This window comes from Vanellus vanellus, assembly GCF_965231255.1.
Source record: "Vanellus vanellus genome assembly, chromosome: 13".
NCBI classification, from domain to species: domain Eukaryota; kingdom Metazoa; phylum Chordata; class Aves; order Charadriiformes; family Charadriidae; genus Vanellus; species Vanellus vanellus.
The window spans coordinates 20,782,949-20,804,742 of record NC_138918.1 but is presented as its reverse complement, the minus strand read 5'-3'; the positions used below and the strand labels follow the sequence as shown (position 1 = coordinate 20,804,742).

Below are 21,794 nucleotides of genomic sequence, written 5' to 3'. Positions count from 1 at the left end.
GGCTGACAGCAGACTTGGGCAGAAAATCCTGCCCTGGATTTGAGGTTCAGCAGGGCTTTGCCCCAGTTTTGCAGTTCCTCTGACTCCGCTGGTGCTGCCCCCGTCCCATGGGTCCCCCATCTGGGTGCCCAGCCCTAGCACCCTCCTGCCAGACCCCGGCATCCCTCACCACTCCTCCTTCAGTGACCAAACCCTCCAGAGTACAAATAAACCTTTATTTCTCCCTGCTGGTGGAAGGAACATGTATAAATACCCCAGCTGAGCAGGAGCTGTCCTCCATCGCCAAGACTACGTGCCAGGCACACATGGCCAGCCCTGCTCCTGTTGACCCCCCCTAAAATATGCCGCAGTAGATGCAAGAATGGAAGTGGGGGATGACTTGGGTGTCCTGAACCTGCCCCATGGGCCCAGTGCTGGGGAGGGGACATCATGCCGTGTTCCCCTGTGCTGGCAAGCACCACAATGCCCCCCTGCCTGACACTGTGTGGTGCTGCCAAAATATGCAGTGTTTTATTCTCCCTTTTACTTGCTTCCCTCGGCACTGGGCCCAATGGCAGATGTGCCACCCATGAGCAAGACCATGTGTGGCAGCATCCCCAGCCCTGCCAAAAGGAGGTACCGCCCCTCAGCATCCCAGTCCCTACTAGTCCCCTGGTCCCCACTTGTTCCCATTCCCAAGCCCAGCGCTGGGGTCTGGAGGAGGAGGAGGATGCGGGCTCCGTATGTGGGAGCGTGGAGTACCCATCGTCGCTGCTGCCGGGTGCGACTTGACCCCCAGGTCAGTGGCTGCCCCTTCAACACAGTGGGTCATGTCACTGGCTGGCCCGGCCCCGGTGGCTGGCCCTCGTTTTTCCTGAGGATGACGCTGCTGAGCTCCTGGATGAGTTTGTCGTTGATGGGTGAGGGAGGCTGCATGTTCCTCTTCTTGGGGTTCTCCAGGGAGGTCTCAGCACTGGGACTGCTCCCCAGTGTGTCTACCTGCTCCCAGTCCCTGGCCAGAGCCAGGGAAGGCTCCACATTCCTCTCCAGAGAGGCTGTTTTGGTGGGTCTGGGCCCCTGGGCTGGAGCTTTGTCACTCTCCAGGTTCAAGCCCCTTTCGAGGGATAGGGCTTTGGGGACGGAGGGACCCACCAACCTCTGAGCTGGGCTGGCGGGCAGCGAGGAGCGCAGCGGCATGTCTGGGGGCTGCTCAGGGAACGGGGCTGGCTTCTTGGACCTGTCCACGGGGGGCACAGCCGACAGGTCTGCCAGCAGCCCTCTCCCCAGGTCCAGTGTGGCCAGCTCGGGGAAGTTTCCCACCTCCTCGTAGACAGGATCGGCATCTGACTCCTTCTCCTGTTGCTCCTCCAGGGAGTCTTGGTGCATCTTCATGGGCTGGGGGAGGGGGGGTGTTGGTGTGAGGTGCACTGTCCTCACTGCTTAGCTGTACCCCTCCGTCCCCTGTCATGTTGCCCTCCCTGCACTCGGGTGCTGCCTGGGGACCCTTGCCACCTCACCATGGGGCTGATTCCTGCAGGGGACCCACCCTCCATCAGGTCTCTTGGCTCAGTCACAGTTACTCTTTCTTCCCCCATCGCAGATGGAGGGTGACCGTTTTGGTCCCTGCTGAGGCATGGTCCATGCCACCAGGGTGTGGCGCCAGCCCAGCATCCCTTGGCAAAGGTGGTCTGGGGTGGGGAGGGCAGATGGGCCCCCATGCCGAGCACAAAGCCAGGTGAGGTGAGGTCTAGCCAGGTGGTCTCCAGGGAAATAACCTGATGCCGAGGAGTACCCAAACCTATTTCCTCACATTTCTTGTGTTGGTTCCCTCTGGGCAACATGCACCCACTGGGAGAAGCTCTGGGAGCCGGGTTGGACTGTTGTGGTCTTGCTTGCATGCACCGAAACCATGCAGGGACCCCATCCCCAGGTAATGGGACACAGAGCAATGGGCACCCCCTCCTTATCCCCACAGCATGGGCAGGGTGGCCCAGGCGTGTCTCTGAGTGCAGATGGGATGCTGCAGGTGAGCCCTTGCTGCTGTAGCCAGGAGGCACGGTGCAAAGCCAGCGACGGACGCGCTCCACGTGTGCGGGTACTTACAAAGAACATGGACAAAGTCCTTCGCGTGTGCAGGCGGCGCTAGAAACAGAGGAGACAGGCAGAGGTAAGCACGTGGTAGCATGGAGCAGGGTAACGGATGCCTCAGCAGGTAGAGGACGGGCAGCGGGGTACAGCACCCCACATGTCCTGACAGGGCCCTGCACGCATGGAGCGGTGCCACAGACAACAAACACAGCATGCAGTGCGCACACACCGCCGAGCACAGGGACACACACCCAAAGCATCCATCGGTACCAGGCAGCGCGCACCCGCCTCCAGGGCCACCACAGGGTGGGCGCATGGTCTCAGGATGGGTGTGTGGACCTGGGTGGGTGCAGGAGGACCCATGGGCAGGGGTAGCTGCAGGGGCTTTACCAGGGTCTGGTTGGCAGAGAGCATGGTGGCGTCGGTGCTGTCCCCATGCAGTGGCACCAGTGGCATGGTGCCGAACTTCTGCTTGGCGAGGTCGGAAGAGGAGCGCCGGCGCATGATCACGGGGCGCAGGTCATCGTGCTGTGCAAAAGAACAGGGCAGGAAGGGTGAGTCACGCTGGGCTGCCCTGCCAGCCCCCTCCCAGCCCAACCCAGCCAGCCTGCACCCACCTGAGCCTTGAGGATGCTGGTGGTCCAGTCCCACAGCTCAGCCTGCCCCGAGCACACCAGGTACCTGCAGAGGAGTCAGCTGAGAAGCTGCCAGGGAGCAGGGCCGGTGGGGCCCGCATGTCCTTGTCACCTTGCCTGTGAGCCTGGGGCTCTCAGGCACAATTATACCTAGTGGGGCTGCACCTCTGAAACTCTCTGCATGCCCAAATTGCTGCTACGGGGAAAGGCGAGAAGTTATTGGGCACCCATGAGGCACTTTGGCTCAGCTACCCTTGCTGCCCTTAGAAGAACATCTCAGCCCCATGTCGGGGACAGGTGACATGCTCAGCTGCTGCCCCAGCACTGGGGCAGCATCAGGGAATTGGGGACAGGATCAGCAGCATGCACGGGTGTGCCCGAGCACCCAGCAGTACCAGGGATGCCAGGGCAGGGAGCCCAGCTCGGTGCAGGGTGCAGGAGCACCTGGTGTTGGGTGCATGGGGACAGAGAGCGGTGTTGGGTGAAGGCTGGCAGGCAGCACAGTCATGCAGGTGACATGCGCACCTGGGCAGGGTGGGCAGGTCCTACCAGAGCCTGGTGCTGGGTGCTTGGAAGACATCTGCCCGGGGTGCTGGTGTGGATGGGGAGGTAGGAAGGGTGTGTGGTATGGAGATGGATTGTCCCCGTAGCCTGGCCCCCACCTTGTGCCAGGGAGCACGTGGCCCCACCACTCTGTCCCTTGAGTGCCGCCAGCTCTGCCCTGACGCCCAGGGCTCTGTAGTGCTGCCCCCCGCTGTCCCACTCCCACTAAAACTGGGGACAGATCTCAACATCCCCCCAGCCCCAGGGTGGCAGGGACAGATACTCACAGCTGCTGCTTGTCCAGGGTCAGCGTGAAACCCCACCTGGGGAAAGGAAGACACAGGCTGTGGGGCAGCACTGCCAAACTCAGACACAGCCATGGGTCAGTGGGCAGCAACGGGGGGTGGGGGCTGAGCTTGCCCCCCGGGCCCAGGCTTGTCATGGCTTTGGGTCCTGGTGAAGCTTGGCATGCTCCTGACAGCTGGGTTTGTGTGCCGGGTGCTGGAGGCAGGGACAGAGGGATGCATGCCCCCAGGGCCATGGCCAGGGAAGGTCCCACTTACTGGGCTGGTGGCTTCAGCTTCTTCCTAATGCCCATGTAAACCTTGGCTGCATCCAGGGGCCACTCACGCTCCGGCTTGGCACTCTGGGGAAGGAGATCCATCGGGTCATCTCAGCTTGATGACAGCCTCCCTGCCAGGAGGACAGCCACCACCGTGCCACCCCTGTCCCCAGGCTCCCCCTCCCCTCATCTCCTCCTGCCCTCGGGGCACCAGTCCATCCCCACAGCATTCCCTGGGTACCCTCTTCTCCTTGAGTAGCAGCAGCCTCCGGTCCCGGATGACGAAGTAGCGCTCCTGAAACTTGTTCCCCAGCAGCTTGGGGGGCTCCTCGCGACATTTCAGCAGCCCGCACTTGGGGGTCTCACGCTTGGTGCCTGCCCAGTGGGAGGAGACAGGGGTCAGGATGTCCGTGTACACGTGAGGGTGGCTGTGGGTCTCAGGGATGCGCCCCTGATGGCTGCTGGGAGGTGGCCAGGGGAAGCTGGGGCAGAGCTATCCCCCTCTGGGGTCACCCCTAGGGGCTGGGACCCTCTGTCATTGCCTTACCTGTGAAGAGACAGCTGCCCTCCCCAATGGGGACCTTCTTCACCAGCAGGTATGCAGCACTGGGCTCTGGAAGCTTGCACCACTGCAAAGCCTGCTCCAGCACCTTCTCCTTGGGGTGCAGGGGCCTCTCTGGAGAGGCAGGGACACTATCACCACTGTGTCTCCTCCACCGTGCCAGTCCCTGCCCCTCCTGCCACCGGCAGCAAGCTGACCCCCATATCCCACACCTCCTCTTCACCAACCTGGTTGTGCCGAGAGCATCCCCCCGTGCCATCCCCACCATGCTCACCCAGCTCCCCATTCTCCAGGGCCTCGAAGGTCAGCCAGATGTCCAGGCTGGCCGCCACGTTGCGCATTTCCAGGACCTGGTTGGTGAGCTCCTCTGCTGTCATCGTGGGGGACACCTGGGGCCAGACACACAAGGAGCTGGGGTGGGTGGTGGTAGGATGGGTTCCAGGGATAGGCCTGCATCCCTCCTCACATCCTTTGGCACGGCACTCCTTTGGAACTTACCTTCAGGGTGACACAGCAGTCAGGCAGCTTCTGTTCCAGGTAAACCTCGATGATGAGGTCCCCTGCCTGCGAGAGCTGGGGGAAGAGCGGGTGGCATTGATGCCATTGCTGGCATGGGTGCTGTGCACATCCCCTCTCCCCAGGGGCTGGTGATGGCGTCCCAGGGAGCTGGGGCTGCTTCTTCCCTGGGTATCCTCAAGGTGATGGGCAAAGGGGAGACAAGTGGGGGAAGGTCCTTCCCCAAATATCTGGTGTGTGATAGTGGGGACATAGGGTGGGCAGCTGAGCATGCCCCCATCCTCCAGGCAGTCCCACCAGCCTGGGGGTCTCTGATGTGATGGAGGCCGGCAAGTACATCCCCAGTACCTGGGTGTCCTTCCAGGTGGTGATCAGACTGTTCTCCAGATCCATCTGGGATACCTGGTCCTCATCAATCTGCCAGAGGAAGGGCGCACAGGGTGAGAGTCAGTGTGGAGTGGGATATGGCTTGAGGACACATGGCCAGGATGGAGGGATGCAGGGGGAGGCAGAGGTGGGCAGTATGGGGGGATACAAGGGGAGATGGACAGAGCCAGCATGGAAGGGGCTGTCACGGCCCTTGCAGGGAGCTTACGTTGAAGATGCTGACATAGTTGTCAATGAGGTCTTCCATCACCTTGACCTCATGCTCTCCTTTGCCATCGGTCTGGAAGAGGCTGGGTGCGAAAAGCAGTGACAGGTTCTTGGTGCTCATCTGGTTGAGGTCTGCACATTTCTGTACCCTGGGACAAGGAGGACAGAGGTGAGGGACTGGTCCCACTCTGGGTGGGGTTTCAGCCCCAGCCACCCTCCTCTGCCTCATACAAACTCTCCTGAAAAACAGCCCATTTTTCCCCAGCTCCTCTTCAAGCTGGCCAGGTCCTATTTGAAGGACTTCCAGCTGCCACCAAACCAGACAACAGCCCCATCTCATACTCCAAGTTGAGGATGGGAATTTGTTTTTTTCCCTTTTTTGGGGGATTTGTTGAAGATTACATCCTATAGAGGGGTGTCACCTACTCCTGAACATCCTGTCACTCCCCTGTTGCTGCAGGATGACTTTGGGAACTTTTGAGGTGTCCCAGAGTAGCATACTGCAGCACACCCCAGCACCACCTGGGGGGCTGGTGGGGCAGGGCACAGGCACTGGGCTCTTCCTGGTTTGCAGGGATTGGATCCAGTGTTCCCTGGGCAGTGGGGAGATCTCATGCTGCTGGCTGGCCTTGGGGACCCTGGCTGGACCAGGGGACCCAGCTGGGAGGTGACGCACTGACCGGTAAAGGTGCCCAATCAGTGCAGCCAAGGTCTTGTGGTTGAGGCGAGGCAGGCGATGAATGAGCTCCTTGTACCTCTCTAGGCGCTGGGGCTTCGAGGAGATTTCTGGAGGGAGGAAAACGAGCTGTGGACCATTTCTGAGTCTGACGGACATAGAGCTGACATGTCTCTAGGGCTAGTACCGGGATCCTGTCCTCAGGGACACCAACCCCGGGGGTCCCTGGCAGGCAGCCCAGCGTGGGAGCAGGGGTTAGGTGAAGGAGGTACCTGCAGCCTCCTTCCACTGTGGGTGCAGCTCCAGGGTGAAGACAGGGTCCTCGAGCTCACGGAAGAACCTCTTCAGCACATCGGTGACGTCTTCGATGAAGTTGTCATTGATGCGCAGCTTGACGTTGCGGGCATCCCGCCGAAACTCCTCCATCAGTACCTTGATCCGGGACTTGGCTCCATTCTTGCGGTAAATCCCCTCATGACGCAGCCCTGGGGCAGGGACATAGGGTCATGGGGGCTCAATCTTGCCCAGAGAGTCCCCAGTGGGGCTGGGACCTCGAGAGTTGTGCCTCCTGCCTGGACCCCTCTGCTGCCCCATGTGTGCCGGAGGATGCTCTGGCAGTGACGCCACAGTGCTGGACTCACCGTACTGCGTGATGAAGGCAATGCAGCTGTCCACAATGATGGGGATGTCCCCCCGGCTCAGCTGCTGGTCCCGCAATGCGTTACCTCGTCCCCCCGCTGACGCTTGGATATCAGCGTACCATGCTGCCGAGTCCGCCCGTGACAAGCCCTGCAGGTAAAATGTCCTGAGAACGACAAGGGCAGAGAAGAGGGAATGAAAGTTGCTGGGGTGGGTGTCCAGATTACCCCCTCCTGCCCGTAGGTACGGTCTTACTCTGGGACAAAGAGCAAGGCACAGCCAGGCTGAGCCAAGAGACACCCTACCCTGGTGAGAGACCCCAAGCTGGTGTGACCTCTGTAAGCCCCTTGGCCAAAGCCCTGCTGTCCCAGCAGCATCCACACCATGGGTTTGAGACCCACGCATGAGTGCATTTGCCCTGAGCAGCCTGCTGAGCTTGCTTGGCACATTGCCCATTCTTCCTGCAGCCGTGACTCACCTTCCCATCTCCACCAGGATCAGCAGCTCCTTCTTCTCTGGGGTCTCTGAGGCGGGGACCAGACCTGCATTGGGGTGAGAAGTAGAGGGGTCAATGCTGTGCATGGCTGCCCACCACGTGGTGCCCGTCCTGGGCTGTGGCATGGCACTCACTGAGCTCCTGCAGCCGCCGGAGGTTGATGCTGTCCTCAGCCCCATTGTCCTCAGTGGGGCAGATGAAGAGGTGGGCTTTCTGCAGGATGAAGAAGGCCTGCTGCCACCGCTCGGGGTTGAGCATGCACTTGTAGCGCAGCTGGCCCACACGCTGGAACTCATAGCCCAGCAGGCAGTGACAGCTCACAGGTGTGAACCACTGTGGGACGGAGCAAGAGACGAGCCAGGTAAAAACAGGGCTCAGCCCCCAAGCAAGGATTGCCCCTGAGGATGGGGGCAGGTCACCGGGGAGGAAGGAAGCCCCCGCAAAGGGAAGGAGGGTGCATGCCACAGAGGATGAAGAATGTGGAGAGCTGGGAGGAATTACAATGGAGAAGCAGGGATGGAGTCCATGGACCCACCAGGGGTACCGGGGTTGGGGCTGGCTCACCTTGCCGATGGCACTGGCCCAGGCTTGCAACGTCTCTGGTCCGTCAGTTCCTAGCTGCTGCACTTTTTCCCCAGTGAGGAAGAGCTCTAGGGTGAAACGAAACCTGCAGAGGATGAACCAGCCCATCAGGGCAGCCCTCTACCCTGAACCCGCACCCAGAGCCAGACCAGACCACTGGACCAAGCACCCCGTCCCTGCCCTCTGTGTGCTCATGGGCTCTTTGGGCAAGCAGTGGGGGCAAGGTTGGGGGTACCTTTCTGTGGGGCCGGGGCTGGTGAGTGCCTGAGCTCTGCTCACGCCCAGGGAGATGAGGTCTCCGCTCTCGATGTGGCCCAAGGGCTCAATGCATTTCTCTGTCTCGAAGAAGAGCAGGGCTCTCTCCAGGGAGCACCAGGTGCGCTGGAAGTCTGTGGGACCGGGGGGTCAGCAACACCGGGGTGGGCACCCCAGTGGCTGCCTCCCCCCACTCCCCATACTTACCGTCTTTGCTCTTCTTGGCACCGGGGAGCCTGATGGAGGCCATGGCCCGGTACAGGTACCCGCTGTGTGTCACTGGCTGCGTGATCTCGTTGTAAACTCCCTCCGGACCCGGTTCCCGTGTGTGGGGACTCCCTGTGGGCAACGGTGCTGAGAGTGGCGTGGGAGCAGGCACCCACCAAAATGTGGGTACCGGGAGGCGGGGAGACCCCACTCATGCAGGTGTAGGCAAGGGGATGCACCAGGCATGGGGTTCCCCAAAAAGGGTCTTCAGAGGAACCTGCTGCCTTGCCCCATCCCAAAAGAGGGGTGCAGTGGAGCAGGCAGGTCCCCCAGAGAACCACAACACCTGATGCCTGTCCTCAGCCCTGAGGCATGCTGTGGAGGGCACAGGCAAAGAGGAAGTCCCCCCATCACAGCCAGATGGAGCTTGAGTGTCCTCATTACCTGAACGGTTCCTGGGCCGTTTGCTCTCTGGTCCCCACCAAAGGTCAGCCCCAGGGGCCACCTCACAGGCAGGGGGGTCAGCCGCCAGCCCAGTCTCTGGGGATGAGAAGAACTGCAGGATGGTCTTGAGCAGGGATGGTCCTGCCACCGCAGTACAAAGTGCCTGGGACAAGACAGGCTCCTGTAGGGACTGCATCCTGGCTCATGGAGACCCCCAGCCCACTGCCAGGGGTGCTCAAAGGCAGGCAAAGCAGGGCAAAACCTCCCACCTGAGACCCCAAGACTGCTTGGCATGGGGTTGCGGGCACATGCAACCAAGCAGGAGGTGCTGGCACCTCAGAACCAGAGCTCTGGAGTGGTTCCCAGCACTCCAGAATCCTGCCTGCATCCCAAGGTGGTCCCTACCTGGAGCACATCCTCCTGCGTGGCATAGTGGGGATGGGGCAGGCGGTACCGACCCTCTCGGTACTTGTGGGAGATGAAGTCCCGTCTCTGCTCAGCGCTGGCATCTGGGTAGAGGGCCTCGGCAGCAGGGAGGCGAGCGGCCCAAAACCGGTTGGCTCGGTCATTTCCCAGCATGATGAAGAGCTGCAGGAAAGTCCCACGGTCATGGCGAGTACCAGGGTCAGCTGGAAGGAGCAGGATGCCCAGCATCCCTGCATCCTGGCGGAGACCGTGGGGCTGCTGCCCTGTCCGGTGAAGCAGCCTGGCTCTAAGTATGCCATGCAAGCGCCAGTGCTCTGCCCTGAGTGCCTCTACCTGTACGATTTCATTGGACCAGATGCTGGTGTCGAGCTTCAGACTTTGCACCTTGGAAATGTTGGAGCCCAGGCTGCGGTGTTGCCCTGTGGAGGAGAGCAGGTGAGTGAGCACCCCTTGATCCTGCCAGGGAACCAGCACCCAAGTCACCCCTGTACCCCAGCCAGCATCCTGCCTGCCCAAGGCAGATCCAGCCCACACACACTGGGAGACCCGTGTCCACCCCAGGAAGATATACTGGCCTGCACACTGCTTGCAGATGACCACACACAAGTTGATGGACGCCCAGTCAGGACTCTGAGCCCAGCAGTCTGCACAATGTTTGTTGGCTTTGTTGGACCAGATCTTCTCTGCCACCTCATAGTCGTAGAGCATCTCAGCTATGGCCTCCTGCAGGGCCTCCATCCATTCCCGCTTCTCCCGCTCTGACTCTGCCACGAAGCTATGAGCACCAGCATGACCGAAACTCAGGGGCCTGGAGCTTCCAGCACCTGACTGCTCTCCCCACCTCATCCTACCCAGACACCCAGGGTACCTGAATATTTTGAAGGGGGTGATGAGCTCGAAGCCGCGGTTCTTGGCTTCACGGATGGTGGAGCCGCGCATCTCAATCAAGCAGATGGCAATGCCCATTTTAAAGAACTGCAATTCAGAGTGACACTGGCGTTGGCTCTGCAGCACCACAGCCATGGTGGACACACCACCCTGGATATGCCTGTGATGTTGGAGCCAGGGAGCTGTGCCTGGTACCCTACTCTGCTTGGACCAGTTAGACGTGGCACCCCACCACATCTCAGCCATCCCATGTGGGGTGACATACAGCATTCAGCAAGCGTGTTATGAAATGAAAGGCAAGTTCTGCCCACAGCCCCCAAACCCGGCCATTCAAATCCCTCTGGTTTGGGGATTTGAGTCCACAGTGAGTCAGGCACACTCATAAAGCAAGTATCAACTTGAGCAAAAAACGCAGAGGCTTGATGTTGCTTAGTGTACTCCAGGCAAACTGGAAATGAGGTGACTGGAAAAAAAAACAGGAGTGCTGAGAAAATTCAGCAGGCAGGAGGTGGGGATTTCCATGGGCAGGGTGCAACGGGCTGGCAGAGACTTGCTGCCCCTATGGGGCAAGCCCGCTTTTCAGCAGGTAATTTTGCTGGTGATTTTGTGGTCATTGATCCACCTGTCCTGTGATGGATTGGGATGATTTGGTGCGATGCTTTGGTGTGACGAAGACCTAAGTGCTGGGCAGAGATGAAGATTTGGTGATAGGAGATCGGGAGGAGAGTCTGCTCCTGGCCCTCTGTGCATCTCCAACTCCAGGCTCCCACTACAGCTGCCCTGTGCAGGATCTCCAGCTTCCCGTTCCATCATTCCCTTTCTCCTGCCTGTCCTTTTTCTCTCCACTCTCCCTTTGGCATCAGCCCTGGCTAAGGTCCCTTCATCCCTCCAACACTCTCACCCTCGTCCACCATTGGCACAACCCTCTGTGCCAGCGGGGTGTCTGGTCCAGCTACAAACCTGCTCACTCTTGTACAGCCACATCTCGGGCAGGGTCAGGGCTGCAAACACCTTGGACTTCTGGCCCTTCAGCTCCAGGGTTCCTGACTTCTGGCAGTGAGAGGTGTTGGAGGGCCGGGGCCGGGAGCCCACCAGGCGCTGGTCCATCACCTTCTTCTGCAGTGTGGAGCACCACTCGTTCCTCTGGGCTGGAGACCAAGCATTAGGGAATGGGTCTGAGCCCTTCCCAACAGCCCTGGCATGGAGCAGAACCCCCGGTAGGCATGGCAGGGGAGAGGTCCCCTTGCTAATCACAATTGCAATCATTTTGGGGGTGGGGTGAGAGCTGCCCCCAGGATGCTGTGGTTTGAGCAGGGAGGCAGGGATGGTTTTTGGGTATTGGCAAGCCTGAGTCCAGGTTTTCGCTTACCCTCATTCTCAGCACGGAAGACGAAGATCCGATGGCTGGTCAAGACCTGGAACTTGTTGTCCTTTGTGGAACGAGCCATCTCGATGACAGACAGCGGGATCACCCCCTTGGGGTAGGGCTCCTGGAATGAGCCCCAGATGGGGTTACCACCTCTTTGCTCTTCCTGTGGGGCACCTCCATAATCTGGCTACTGGTTTGCTGGGCATGATGACACCATAACCATGGGGGTAAGGGGACATGGCAGGGAGGCCTGCAATCTTCTGCAATAGAGGCTGCTCTGAGACCATGCATGGTACCTGTTTCTGCATGGGTGCCACTGACATGGGACCAGCCTGGCTGGCTGTGTTGCAGGACTGGGGCAGCAGCGCCTGTCACCCCAGGTGGTGTGGCAGCCACCAACACCCTGTGGCAGGCCTTACAGGGCCATGCAGAACCCATGCGGTGGGATGAGAGGACATGGGACAGGGAAGGGCTGTTGATTCATCCCATGCACTTAACCCACAAAGCTCCTCCATCCTCCACATCCCCCAGGTGCTCGGCTGTGCCTAGAGCCCCCCCAAGAACAAGGGCCATGGCTGCTCCACCCTGGTGATGGTAAGACATTGCTGGCTCCTTACAGAAGAACATGGGAAGGCAAAGGGGATATGGCAGCTTGCATGGTATCAAGGCACCCTGCTTAAGCAACATGGTGCACCCTCCCCATCCTGCCCGCATCCTGCCCCTCTGTACCTTCTCACTGCTGAAGTACATCAGGTTCTTCCCATCGAAGCGGACGTAGCGCCTCTGGAAGACATAGTTCCTGTTGGGATGGCAGAAAAACAGGGCTGTTGGCAAGGGGACGATTCCCCTGAGGACCTCACATCCACTCACAGACCCCACTTCCCCTAAGGGTAGCTGCTCAGAGACCCTTGCAGCACTGCTGGGGCACCCAAGAGAGTCCTCCTCCTGTGGTGAGGAGGTCTGGCTGCCCCAGTAGCATGGTGACCAGCCTGCCCAACTCACCAGCCTTGCCCAAAGGGGCTTTACCTATGGGGACTGTCCCATGTGTGGGCACGTACCCCTGTGGGGAGAGCTTGTCCAGCCAGCCGCTGAGCATGGTGGGTCGGGGCTCAGAGAGCGATGTGAAGCTGGCGTAAGGGGAGATGGTGAGGTCGTCCAGGACCTCATCTGGGTAAAGATGGGCTGGCAGGCTGAATGGGGCACCCTCAGCCCGTGGTGCCTCCACAGTGGAGTACCCCTCTGTGTCATTCTGGATGATGCGGTCGATGAGCCGGGATCGGGTCTCCTCGTCCTCGCTCCTTCCATCACTGCTGCACTCGCTGCTTGTCCTGTGAGAAATGGGGCTGTGGGGAAGCTTGGTGGCAGCAACATGGCTGCTCACCATGTGGGGTCCTCGTCAACACCATCCCATTTGAGGATGTCTCACACTGCTCCTGCCCCCACACTGAGGTCCTCAGGGCACCCAGTGATGCGTGTATTTGCATCTCCATGAGCAGGGTGGGACAAAGGCTCAGCGCTCATGAGTCCCGTGGCCACAAAGCCAGTCCTACATGATGGCAAGGCTGGGGTTAGCTGGCAAAATGGGCTTCCCCACCTTAGGTAATACCACACAGACCACCACACATCTCCAAACCTCTTAAGTATTCCTCCCCTCTTGACACCACAGGCAGCAAACTGAAGCCAGGCAGCTCCCCTGCTCGCATCCTTCTCCCTGCCCTGCACGCGCCCCAGCTCCCTTCCCACCACGGGTCTCAGCCTGCCCTCTCCCTCCACCCCTCCAGTGTTCACAGCACTGAGAAGGTCCTTCTGTCACAGCATCCTCCCTCCTCCTCTCTCATCTAGCTGAAATATTTTGCAAAGTGATTGGGAGAGACAGACAGATGGGCTAGTGGAGCTCCTGCATCCATCTCCTTTTCTTGGGAAATCATTCTAAAACCCCCAGCCAGGCCTGGTGAGATATCCAGCCATAACAATAAAAGGAAATTGTAAAAATAAACTGCTATGCCTGCCCCTTCCCATCAGCTCTCTCAGCCAGACGTTTGTCTTTCCCCGAAAAGGAAATGTGCTGGAAAATGTCTGACGGTCCCAGGAGCTCACAGGGGAGCTGCCCATGTGCAATGGTGACGGGCAGGAAAAGAGTCATGGCACTGTCTGCTTTTGGCAGCCGGGACGCCTCAGCAGGAGAGCACCCATGTCATTGGGTCACTTGTGGAATCCACCGCCTGGATGAAGAAAAGGCTCCAAGAAAGGCAATGAGGATGGCCCAAGCCCTGTCATAGCTTTTGTCTGAGGAACACCTGAGCAACCTGGGTACCTCCAAGGAGGAAAGGGTGAGTGATGGGGGGAGGTTTCTAAAGTCCTGAGCAGCATGAGAAGGGCAGAGAGGCATCTCCTAGCCACCACTGCTTCAGTCACACGAGCTGGGGACCATCACATGGGGGACTCAGCAGGAGCAGGGTGCAGAACCACACGGGAAAGGAGTGGCTGACCTGTGGGACTCCTTGCCATGGGGTGTTGTAGATGGAGAAATTTATGGAGAAGAAACTCACTGGGGGCTACTGAATATGAGAAACCTCCTCCATCTTACAAGTCCATGTGCTGGAAATGCTTTTGGACCAGGAGAATGACCCCAAACACCTCCCCTCATCATAAATTCTCCAAGCACCTGGTTTGAGCACTGCCTCATCGTGGAAGCCAAGGCATTGCACGGGACCTGTGCTTTGACCCTGGACAGGCACCTTATGAGGCCATCAGACATCAGATGTGGGACAGAAGTAAGACCTGAAGTCTGCCTGGGAGGATGTTGGGCTGGAGCCACCCAGGCTAGGGGTCAGCTCCAGAGAAGTGAGATGGTCTATGGGGCAGAGGAGGTGGGTGGAGAGGGAAAATGACCCGTTTGGCTCCAGTGTCCGCAAGAAAGATGAGAAATGGCCATGGGTGGCTGGGAGGCTCAAAGCACAATGAAAATTGATATTTAATTAGCATAACAGAGCCTTGGCAGAGCGGTTCGTCTGGCTGGACTCCCAGCCCAGTGTCCAGCTTCTTCAGGATGGATCGGCCAGAGAGTGAGGTGGCTGGAGGACTCTGTACACTGTAGGCAGACATCAGCCTTGAGTGCCAGAGCTGAGTGGGAGACAGACTCACTGAATGGGTCAGGGAAGAGAAAATGGGGAGAAATCCGTGAGAGCCCCTTCCCAAGCCATGATTTACAGCCACTGAAATCACGAAGAGCTGGAGGACAAGCAGCATCTGTGAGGGACAAGCAAAGCCCTTGACCTAGCTGGAGTGGGGTCTCTCAGCATCCCAGGAGCATGCCAGGACCCAGGTCATCTCCCAGCTCTGCCCTTGAGGACAAGGTTGGTGAAGGAAGCCTCCAAGCAACAACTCTGCAAAGGCCAAGTCATCTCCCTTTTCAGCTGGTGTCGGGCAGTGAAGACAATTAACCTTAGGGCCAAATGAATCCCCAGGGCAAGGAGAGGGTATTTCCAGGTAAGCTGAGCCGGAGGGTGATGCCTGAGGTGCACCAAGTTGGGGCAGTCTCAGCCTGTCAGTACTTATGTGGGAGAGTTGACTGAGGATGGAGGATGGGTGGTGGAAGAAAGGGATCTGCTGGTGGTGAGGGGACCAAGGAGCTGCTGATGGATCTGGTTACTTCAACTGGGGGTCATGGGCCAGATAGTCAACCTGCTGGTGGGCACCTGGAGGTACGTAGGGAGATAAAGAACAAGCTGTCAAGGACACACCATGCCCAGTGCTTCTTTTCCTGCAGGGAAGATGCCTTGAGGTGTGGGGAGAAGTAGTCCAGACAGGTATCTGCCTGAGGATCATCTCATCGCGGGTCTCTATGGAAACCAGGGCAGGGTCCTCCATCCTCACCACGATGCCTGATGAGTTGCTGTCTGACCAAGTCCCCCGAGCTCCATGGGGTGACACAGGAGCTGTGCCACCATTTTTCTCCTGCTGAGGACAATGTCTGAAGTAGGGCAGATGTCATCCTCCGCACTAGTACTTTGGGGGGCTGAGCACAACCAGCTTGGATAAAGGTGCTCAGCATCAGAGTGGGCGAATCCCACCCTTCCTCCAGGCTCTGCTGGACCCACCTCTAACACTGGCACTAGCTGCCCAGACCCGAAGGCAGGAGCAGTATAGTCCAGACTAAACTCCTCCAGAACAGGGTGAAAGAAGATATCTCAGGTAGGAGGAAGTTATTGTGCCAAAGGGGCAGGAGGGCCTCTCTGAAGTTTGGGAGTGGGAAGTATTACCCATAATGAGTGGGTTGGTGGACTGCAGAAGATGCTTACAGAGTCCCTAGTGGCCAGGTGCCAGCCAGCAGGATGAGTAACTGGCTGAACTGGAGCAACACCAGTGTTGACGGGCAGGATCGGAAGGTCCCACAGAGGTAGGGGCAGGATCCAGTGCTGGCTTGCAGCGGCTCACCAACTAAGCAGGAACCCATAGCTCTGCTCTAGGGGGATCATGGTCAGACTGGTGGGGTTGGTCTGGGGAGGAAAACATTGGAGCAGCTGGCCAGTGGGGTCCATAAGCACAATGCAAAAGGTCTTCAGAGGCTTTTTTGTCTTTTGTTCAACCTCCCACACCCCCCACCTGGTTAGTGCTCAGGCTGAGAGAAAAAAAAACTGTGACCCACTGCCTGCTGATGGCCTCATCCTGCCTCTTCTCAGCATGCCCAGGCTGCAAAGTCCCTGGTGAGTGCAGGGCTGCACGTGCCTGGCTGATGCCCTCAAGATGCTCTGTATCCCAGCTCCCTGGAAGCTGCTGGATGGAGACTGTGACCAATGGGCCAGCACCCAGCCCTGCTCTGAATGGCTGTTTCAGAGGCTCCACAGCAGATTTCAGTATTTCTGGCTACAGAACTCCTGTTCCCAGGTATTTGCAACTCCCTACCTGTGGCCTGTGTTGGCTCTCATCTGGCTGCAACGTCTAGCTGGCTGTGACACCGGATCGGGCCACACTGCAGTGACTCGCACCTGGAGCAGAAGGGCTGGACCAACAAACACTGGGGCCAGAAATGCAGGGGCATGGGGACGCATTGGCCAGTGCGGCCACGGGCAAAGCTGAAGGACACAGAGCTGCAGCTCGTCTCCTCCTCTCTAAGCAACACAGGAAAAGGAACCCTCCCCGTCCGAAATGGGAAGAGCAGATTTCCTTCCTCTTTCTGAGATGCTATCAAGAGTTATGGAAAGTACATTTCAAAAGCATTTTAAAGGTGCCCCTCACCACCTAACTGTCCCTCATGGTGTGGCAGGTCAGCAAATGCTGATCTGATGGTGCCGGAGCCTTTGGAGGTCGCACATCCCTTCATCTGGAGCTTGGAGGCATCCCATTTCTGAACAATCCCTGTCGCCCGTGGTGTTTCCCAGTGGCCAAATCCAGGCTCCGCTTGATGTGCAGGTGTGCAGTGCTGCTGGCATTGCCCGATCTGTGCACTCAGAGCACCTGCTGGCAAGCTCTGTCCCCATGAGGGCCACTCATCAGCATGGCTCCTTCTCATCTCCAAGTCCATCATCTTTTCTTGAGATGGCTGACCTGATCCCAGCCATGCCTGATCAGCTCTATGGTGGGGGAAAAGCCCCCCGCTGCCTTTCAGGCTGTCCCTAGGGGTGTTCCCCTGGCATGCAAATCCCAGACCCCAAGCCCAGCCCCTGCAGCCTGGAGGAGGTGATGCCTACCTGCAGGCTTCTCGTTCCAGCTCCAGCTCAGACACTGCCTCGTAGCTCTGATCGGAGGAGATGCCCACACCCTAGGAGGAGATATTGGTCAAATCTCTTGTCCCCGATGCCCTCTACCATTCCTCAACATCCTCAACCTGCCTGGCCCACTGTGCGGGGGGATCAACCTGTGCCCCTCACCCCAGCAGTGATGCTCAGCCAGGCACCGCTGGGCACTGTGGTCTCACCAGTTCTAGCTCCCTACTTCACAGCACCTGGTGTGATGCAGAGTGATGGCAGGGGACAGCCACCATCCCCCCAGTCTCCTCTCACCTTCTGCTCCGGGGCTGGGGGTACATGCCCAAAGATGGTCTCACTGTAGGGGCTGATGGGCTGCTCGCCGACCTCTGTGGGCAGAGACATAGGAGGGAAAGGCAGTCAGCGGTGCCTGCTGTGGCCAGCCAGGACTGCCAGCCCTGGAGGGGGACCCCTCTGCCAAGCCCGCCACGGTGCACCCCAACATCCAGGGTGACTGGCACAACAAAGATATCAGCCCCAATACATGTGGAGCTGGACCCTGCCTTAGCCTGGGGCCACCCCAGTTCCTGAGCAAGGCAGGAGCACAGGGCAGGACCTGGAGGGAAAGTCAAGGTGCATAGATGTCCCCCTCACCCCCTTTCCTTGAAGACACTGGGAGTCCCCACTTCGCACTGATGGCCTGGGGGCTCTCACCTGGCTTGCCGGTGGGTCTCTGCAGGACGGGGGGTGAGCCCCCACTGGGCCAGCCGGGACTGCTGGAAAACAGGAAAGGGGTTACTGCAGCTCTGGCTGGGATGAGGTGGGAGACTGTGGGTTTTTTCCACCTTCTATTCCCATCTGGCTTACATGGGGTGGCGGCTGCATCTGACCGGGGCTGAGCCTGGCTTTGTCCCCTGGGATGTGCAACATCTCCTTCCTGCTCTCAGTGCCCTCCTTGCTCCCTTCTCCTCCCCACCCCGGGACCCACCGGGCTGTGTTTCCTGGGGCTGCCGGGCTTTTCCCATCCCAGCTCACTCCTCTTTAACATCTCCCACCTTGCTTCCAGCACAAGCCAGCCCCAGAGCCCTCAGCCACCCTTTCATCATGCCGGGGACCCCCAGCCCTGTTGCTTAGGGTGGGGGGCTAAGGAGGGGAAGCAGCTTCTCCCTGCAAGCAGAAGAAGCCATCCAGGGGCCCAGGGCCACCCTGTCAGCTCAGAGGGATCCCAGCTGCCCTGCAGGGCTGCTCCGTGCAGAGCCCGGGGAAGGCACGGGAAGAGCAGTGAAAGGGGCTTTGTCAGCACCCGGAGGCAGGCAGGGTCAGGCTGCGGATGGGGCCCCAGGGGTGGGGGCTCTCTGGATCCTTGGGTCTGGCTGCTCTGCACCGTCCCCACCGTCCCGTCCCCCCCCGTCCCCGGCTCCCCGGGATGTGAGGGAAAGCATCTGCTTACTCAGGCTTGTTGTCCAGCTGGGTCAGCTCCTGCGGGGACAGAGCCGGGGGCTGAGCAAGAGCCCGACCCTGGGGACCAGCATCCCCTCCCGAGTCCACAGTGGGTGCTGATGGGGGCTTGAGTCCTTCATAGATGACGTTGGACACCATCTCCAGCCTGCCCTGCCCTAAGCCTGCCTGTGAGGCTGCCCTGGGGCATGGCAAGGGATCTCTCTTGGCTGGGGCAGCTGCAGCGAACAAGGGAGGGTTGGCTGTGGGGTGTCCCTCTGTCACGCTCCCAGGGCTGGCCTCAGTCGTTGGGACCCTGTGGCTGAGCCGTGGTGGGACAGATGGCGCAGATGTAGGGGATTTCTCTGATGCTTCCAGGGCTTGTCCATGATCCAGGGCTGGGGGATGCCGTGCCTCCTCCCGAGCACTGTCCCGTGCTCTCCGCCGGGATGCTCCCATACCCATGGCCACGCTCGCTCCCGGGCTGAGTGACAGTGCTGGCCTGAGCTCTGGGCTCTCCAGATCCGTGGAGCTCTCCCCCGGCACAAACCCCTCCAGTACCACAAAGGCTGCAGGTGCCCCGTCGCTGTCTGGGCTGTGCGCCGACACTGTGGTGCGTGTTGGTGGCACAGGTGCCAAGCCCTGCTCTGGCTTTGAGCGAGGGAAAATAGTCCTTGGCTTGGGAACTGGCTTCACAAGGGGAGGAGCAGGTTCCTTCTCTAGCGGCGATGCCTGGGCAGGCACAGCGACATGCTGATGTGTCCCAAAGGCGTCAATAGCTCCTCCCGGCTCTGCTTTCATGGCATCCTTGCCCTCCTGGGGAGCATCCAGGACCTCAGTGGCTTGGAAATGTGTGTCTCCTGCTGCAGGACTGACCATCCGTGTCTGCTGTGCCAAGTTCAGGATCCTTTTGCGGTGCCCAGTGGCAGTGATGCCAATTTTCTGTAGGTGGTCGCCGTCCAGCAAGGCAGCATCTCTGGCCACGTGGTATCCATGCTGCTTGAAGACATCTCGGTACCTCTCCAAGTGGATGGTGGCCAGCCAGTCTGCAATATCAGAGTCAGGACCGCATGGGGAGCTCATGGCCCTGGGGTGCCTCTGCAATGGATGCTCAGCCCATCATCTGTGGAAGAAGGAGAGAAAGGGGGTGAGGAGGCAGCAGGAAGGGGGGTGGGGGAGTGGCTCAGCTGCTGTGAAGGGCACAGAACCCGTGGGTGGGAGCGTGGGATGCTCCCGAAGGTCTCCGTGCCTTGCTGCTCTCCCCGCCGTCGCTCACCTCCCAGCTCAAGAAGCCAGCATCCTGTTGTTCCTCAGCCCTGAGCCTCTCCGCCCCTCCCAAAAGCTGCCGGATCCTGGCCCCGCTTTGTCGGTGAGGCCGTGACCCGAGCCCAGACAGGAACCGAGCAGCTGGGGGGCTCACGGGGGAGTGGGTGGTCGAGCAGATGCCGGGTGCTGGGGCATCCTGGGCTCTGCCGTGCGTGGGGCTGGGCAGCAGGAGGATGAGAGCTTGCGCAGCCCGGGGCTAGGGGAGGGGGGGGTGTCCCGGCAGAAGGGGCTGCCCAAGGCAGATAATGGGGGGAGCAGCTGAGCCCCTCCCAGGGGATGAGCTCCTGTGCTGGCCAACTCGGGGAGGGCTCTGCGGCCGGAAGGGCCAGACCATAATCTCTCTCTCTTGCTGCTGGCGAGGGCATGGGAGAGGTCAGCATGACTCACGGGCAGGCAGAGGGGGGACAGCCTCCCACCCACCCCCAGCCAGGACGGGTCCCTGCACACCCCACTGCCAGCACCCGCAGCTCAAAACAGAGGGGCACAACCCGGGGCTGGCGCTCAGCACGGTGCCCACCCACCAGGTCCCGCTCCACCGGGGACCCCCACCCCCAAACTATTTGCAGTCACAGCCCTGGGGACAGAGCTGTGGGCTCTCTGTGGAGCACTGAGGGCCTTTTTCCTATGAATCACGCCGCCCCGCACTTAACCATCTGTGCTGACTGTGCTGCCACTGGGTCTTTTTCCAGTTCCTCCATTTCCCTCTATTGTTAGGCGCAGGCTTCCTTCCTGCTGCCTGCACGCTCCCACGCATCCCCTGCCCCCTCCTGCAGGAGCTGCGTCCTGGGCGGCTGAGGGACAGCCTAGCCAGGCTCCCTGCTGCACTAGCCCGCGTGCCTCTGTGCAGGCATCTGCCCGCTTGCCACCGCTGCCTGCACAGGCAAAAGTTGCATGAGTGGCATGAGGAAGTGTGAGCAAGCTGGTGTGCCAGCAGAGGCACCGGTGTCCCTGGGACCACGTGGGGTGGGATGCTGTCAGCAAGCACTCGGGGACAGTGGGGCCCTCTGCTTACACGAGTGGGTGTGGAGTGATGTGCGTGATGTGGGTGCCTGACCCCATATGTGTGTGCCCAGGGGGTGGTGTCCCCATGGGGTGAGTGGCTGCGCACGGGTGAGCAGCTGTGCACTGGTGTGCATTGAGGAGGGACAGTCATGGCAGGAGCTGGCTGAGAAGCTGGGGGAGCAGGGTGTGGGGAGCAGGACATGGGGACATCGCAGCTGGAAGGCTGCCTGTTGATGTAGGACCTACACAAAGGGCTGGGCAGGGGGATGTAGAGGATGATGTTCTGTACCGGTGTGGGCTGGGTGTCTTTGCCACAAGGTTAAAGGGCTGTACCCACTTCTGCCCAGCAGCCTGGTGCTGAAATGGAGCAATTTCCCCCTTTCTAGTGCCAGTATCGCCCCGAGGGATCTGCGGCCAGCTGCCTGCCCCTGCCCGGGGCTTCAGCAGGCAGTCTCCTGTGGAGAACTGGCTCCCAAAACCTCCCTGTGTTCAGGCAGTGGGCACTGGGGCCATGCCAGGCATTGGACTGTGGTATGGCTCTTTGGGGCAGTCTGGCTGTGCTCGAGGGCAGTGGCTGTTTACAGGGAGGTGGACACCGTCCCTGTTCCCGCAAATCCATGTGGACCAGCCAACGCAGTGGGCCGGATTTGGGTATGGATTGCCCCGGTCCTGGCCCTTTCCCCCCTGTCCGCAAATCTGTCCCATCCATCCCCTGCCACCTTTGGGGTTGTCCCTCACCTCTTGCCCTGCTGTGCAGTCCGCAGTCTCCCAGGGTTGGCTCCAGCGGAGCAGAACGGTAGCAGTGACGCTGCGGGCTCCATGGCCTCCCCGTTCCAGGCTCCAGGGTGATGCCAAGGCGTCCCCGCCAGGCGCAGGGCTCA

General features: G+C 59.8%; 1 protein-coding gene across 1 annotated transcript; it reads right to left on the bottom strand.

The window, feature by feature from the left end:
* Positions 1-196: 196 nt before the first annotated feature.
* ARAP3 (ArfGAP with RhoGAP domain, ankyrin repeat and PH domain 3) lies at positions 197-21,794 on the bottom strand. The gene is made up of 34 exons (XM_082489688.1): positions 21,652-21,794; positions 18,599-19,708; positions 17,863-17,924; positions 17,464-17,537; positions 17,152-17,222; positions 12,520-12,789; positions 12,191-12,260; positions 11,462-11,582; positions 11,053-11,240; positions 10,073-10,179; positions 9,780-9,979; positions 9,538-9,623; positions 9,184-9,366; positions 8,779-8,941; positions 8,335-8,466; positions 8,108-8,261; positions 7,855-7,957; positions 7,425-7,623; positions 7,273-7,336; positions 6,797-6,960; positions 6,428-6,640; positions 6,160-6,265; positions 5,481-5,628; positions 5,234-5,302; positions 4,868-4,942; positions 4,644-4,758; positions 4,355-4,483; positions 4,049-4,182; positions 3,809-3,891; positions 3,533-3,568; positions 2,685-2,748; positions 2,458-2,595; positions 2,083-2,121; positions 197-1,374 (listed from the first exon to the last, which is right to left on the bottom strand). The coding sequence occupies exons 2-34, from the start codon at positions 19,666-19,668 to the stop codon at positions 808-810; spliced, it is 5,397 nt and encodes a 1,798-aa protein (XP_082345814.1). The 5' UTR covers positions 19,669-19,708; positions 21,652-21,794; the 3' UTR covers positions 197-807.

Bases quoted from the DNA above. Each gene is read 5' to 3' on its own strand.
- ARAP3 (XM_082489688.1), bottom strand. From the start codon at position 19,668: ATGAGCTCCCCATGCGGTCCTGACTCTGATATTGCAGACTGGCTGGCC. The intron at 8,942-9,183 runs GTAGGGACCACC...GTCTTGTCCCAG, and splicing joins CGCAGGAGGATGTGCTCCAG to GCACTTTGTACTGCGGTGGC. The intron at 2,749-3,532 runs GTGAGTATCTGT...ACTCCTCTGCAG, and splicing joins ACCCTGGACAAGCAGCAGCT to GTACCTGGTGTGCTCGGGGC.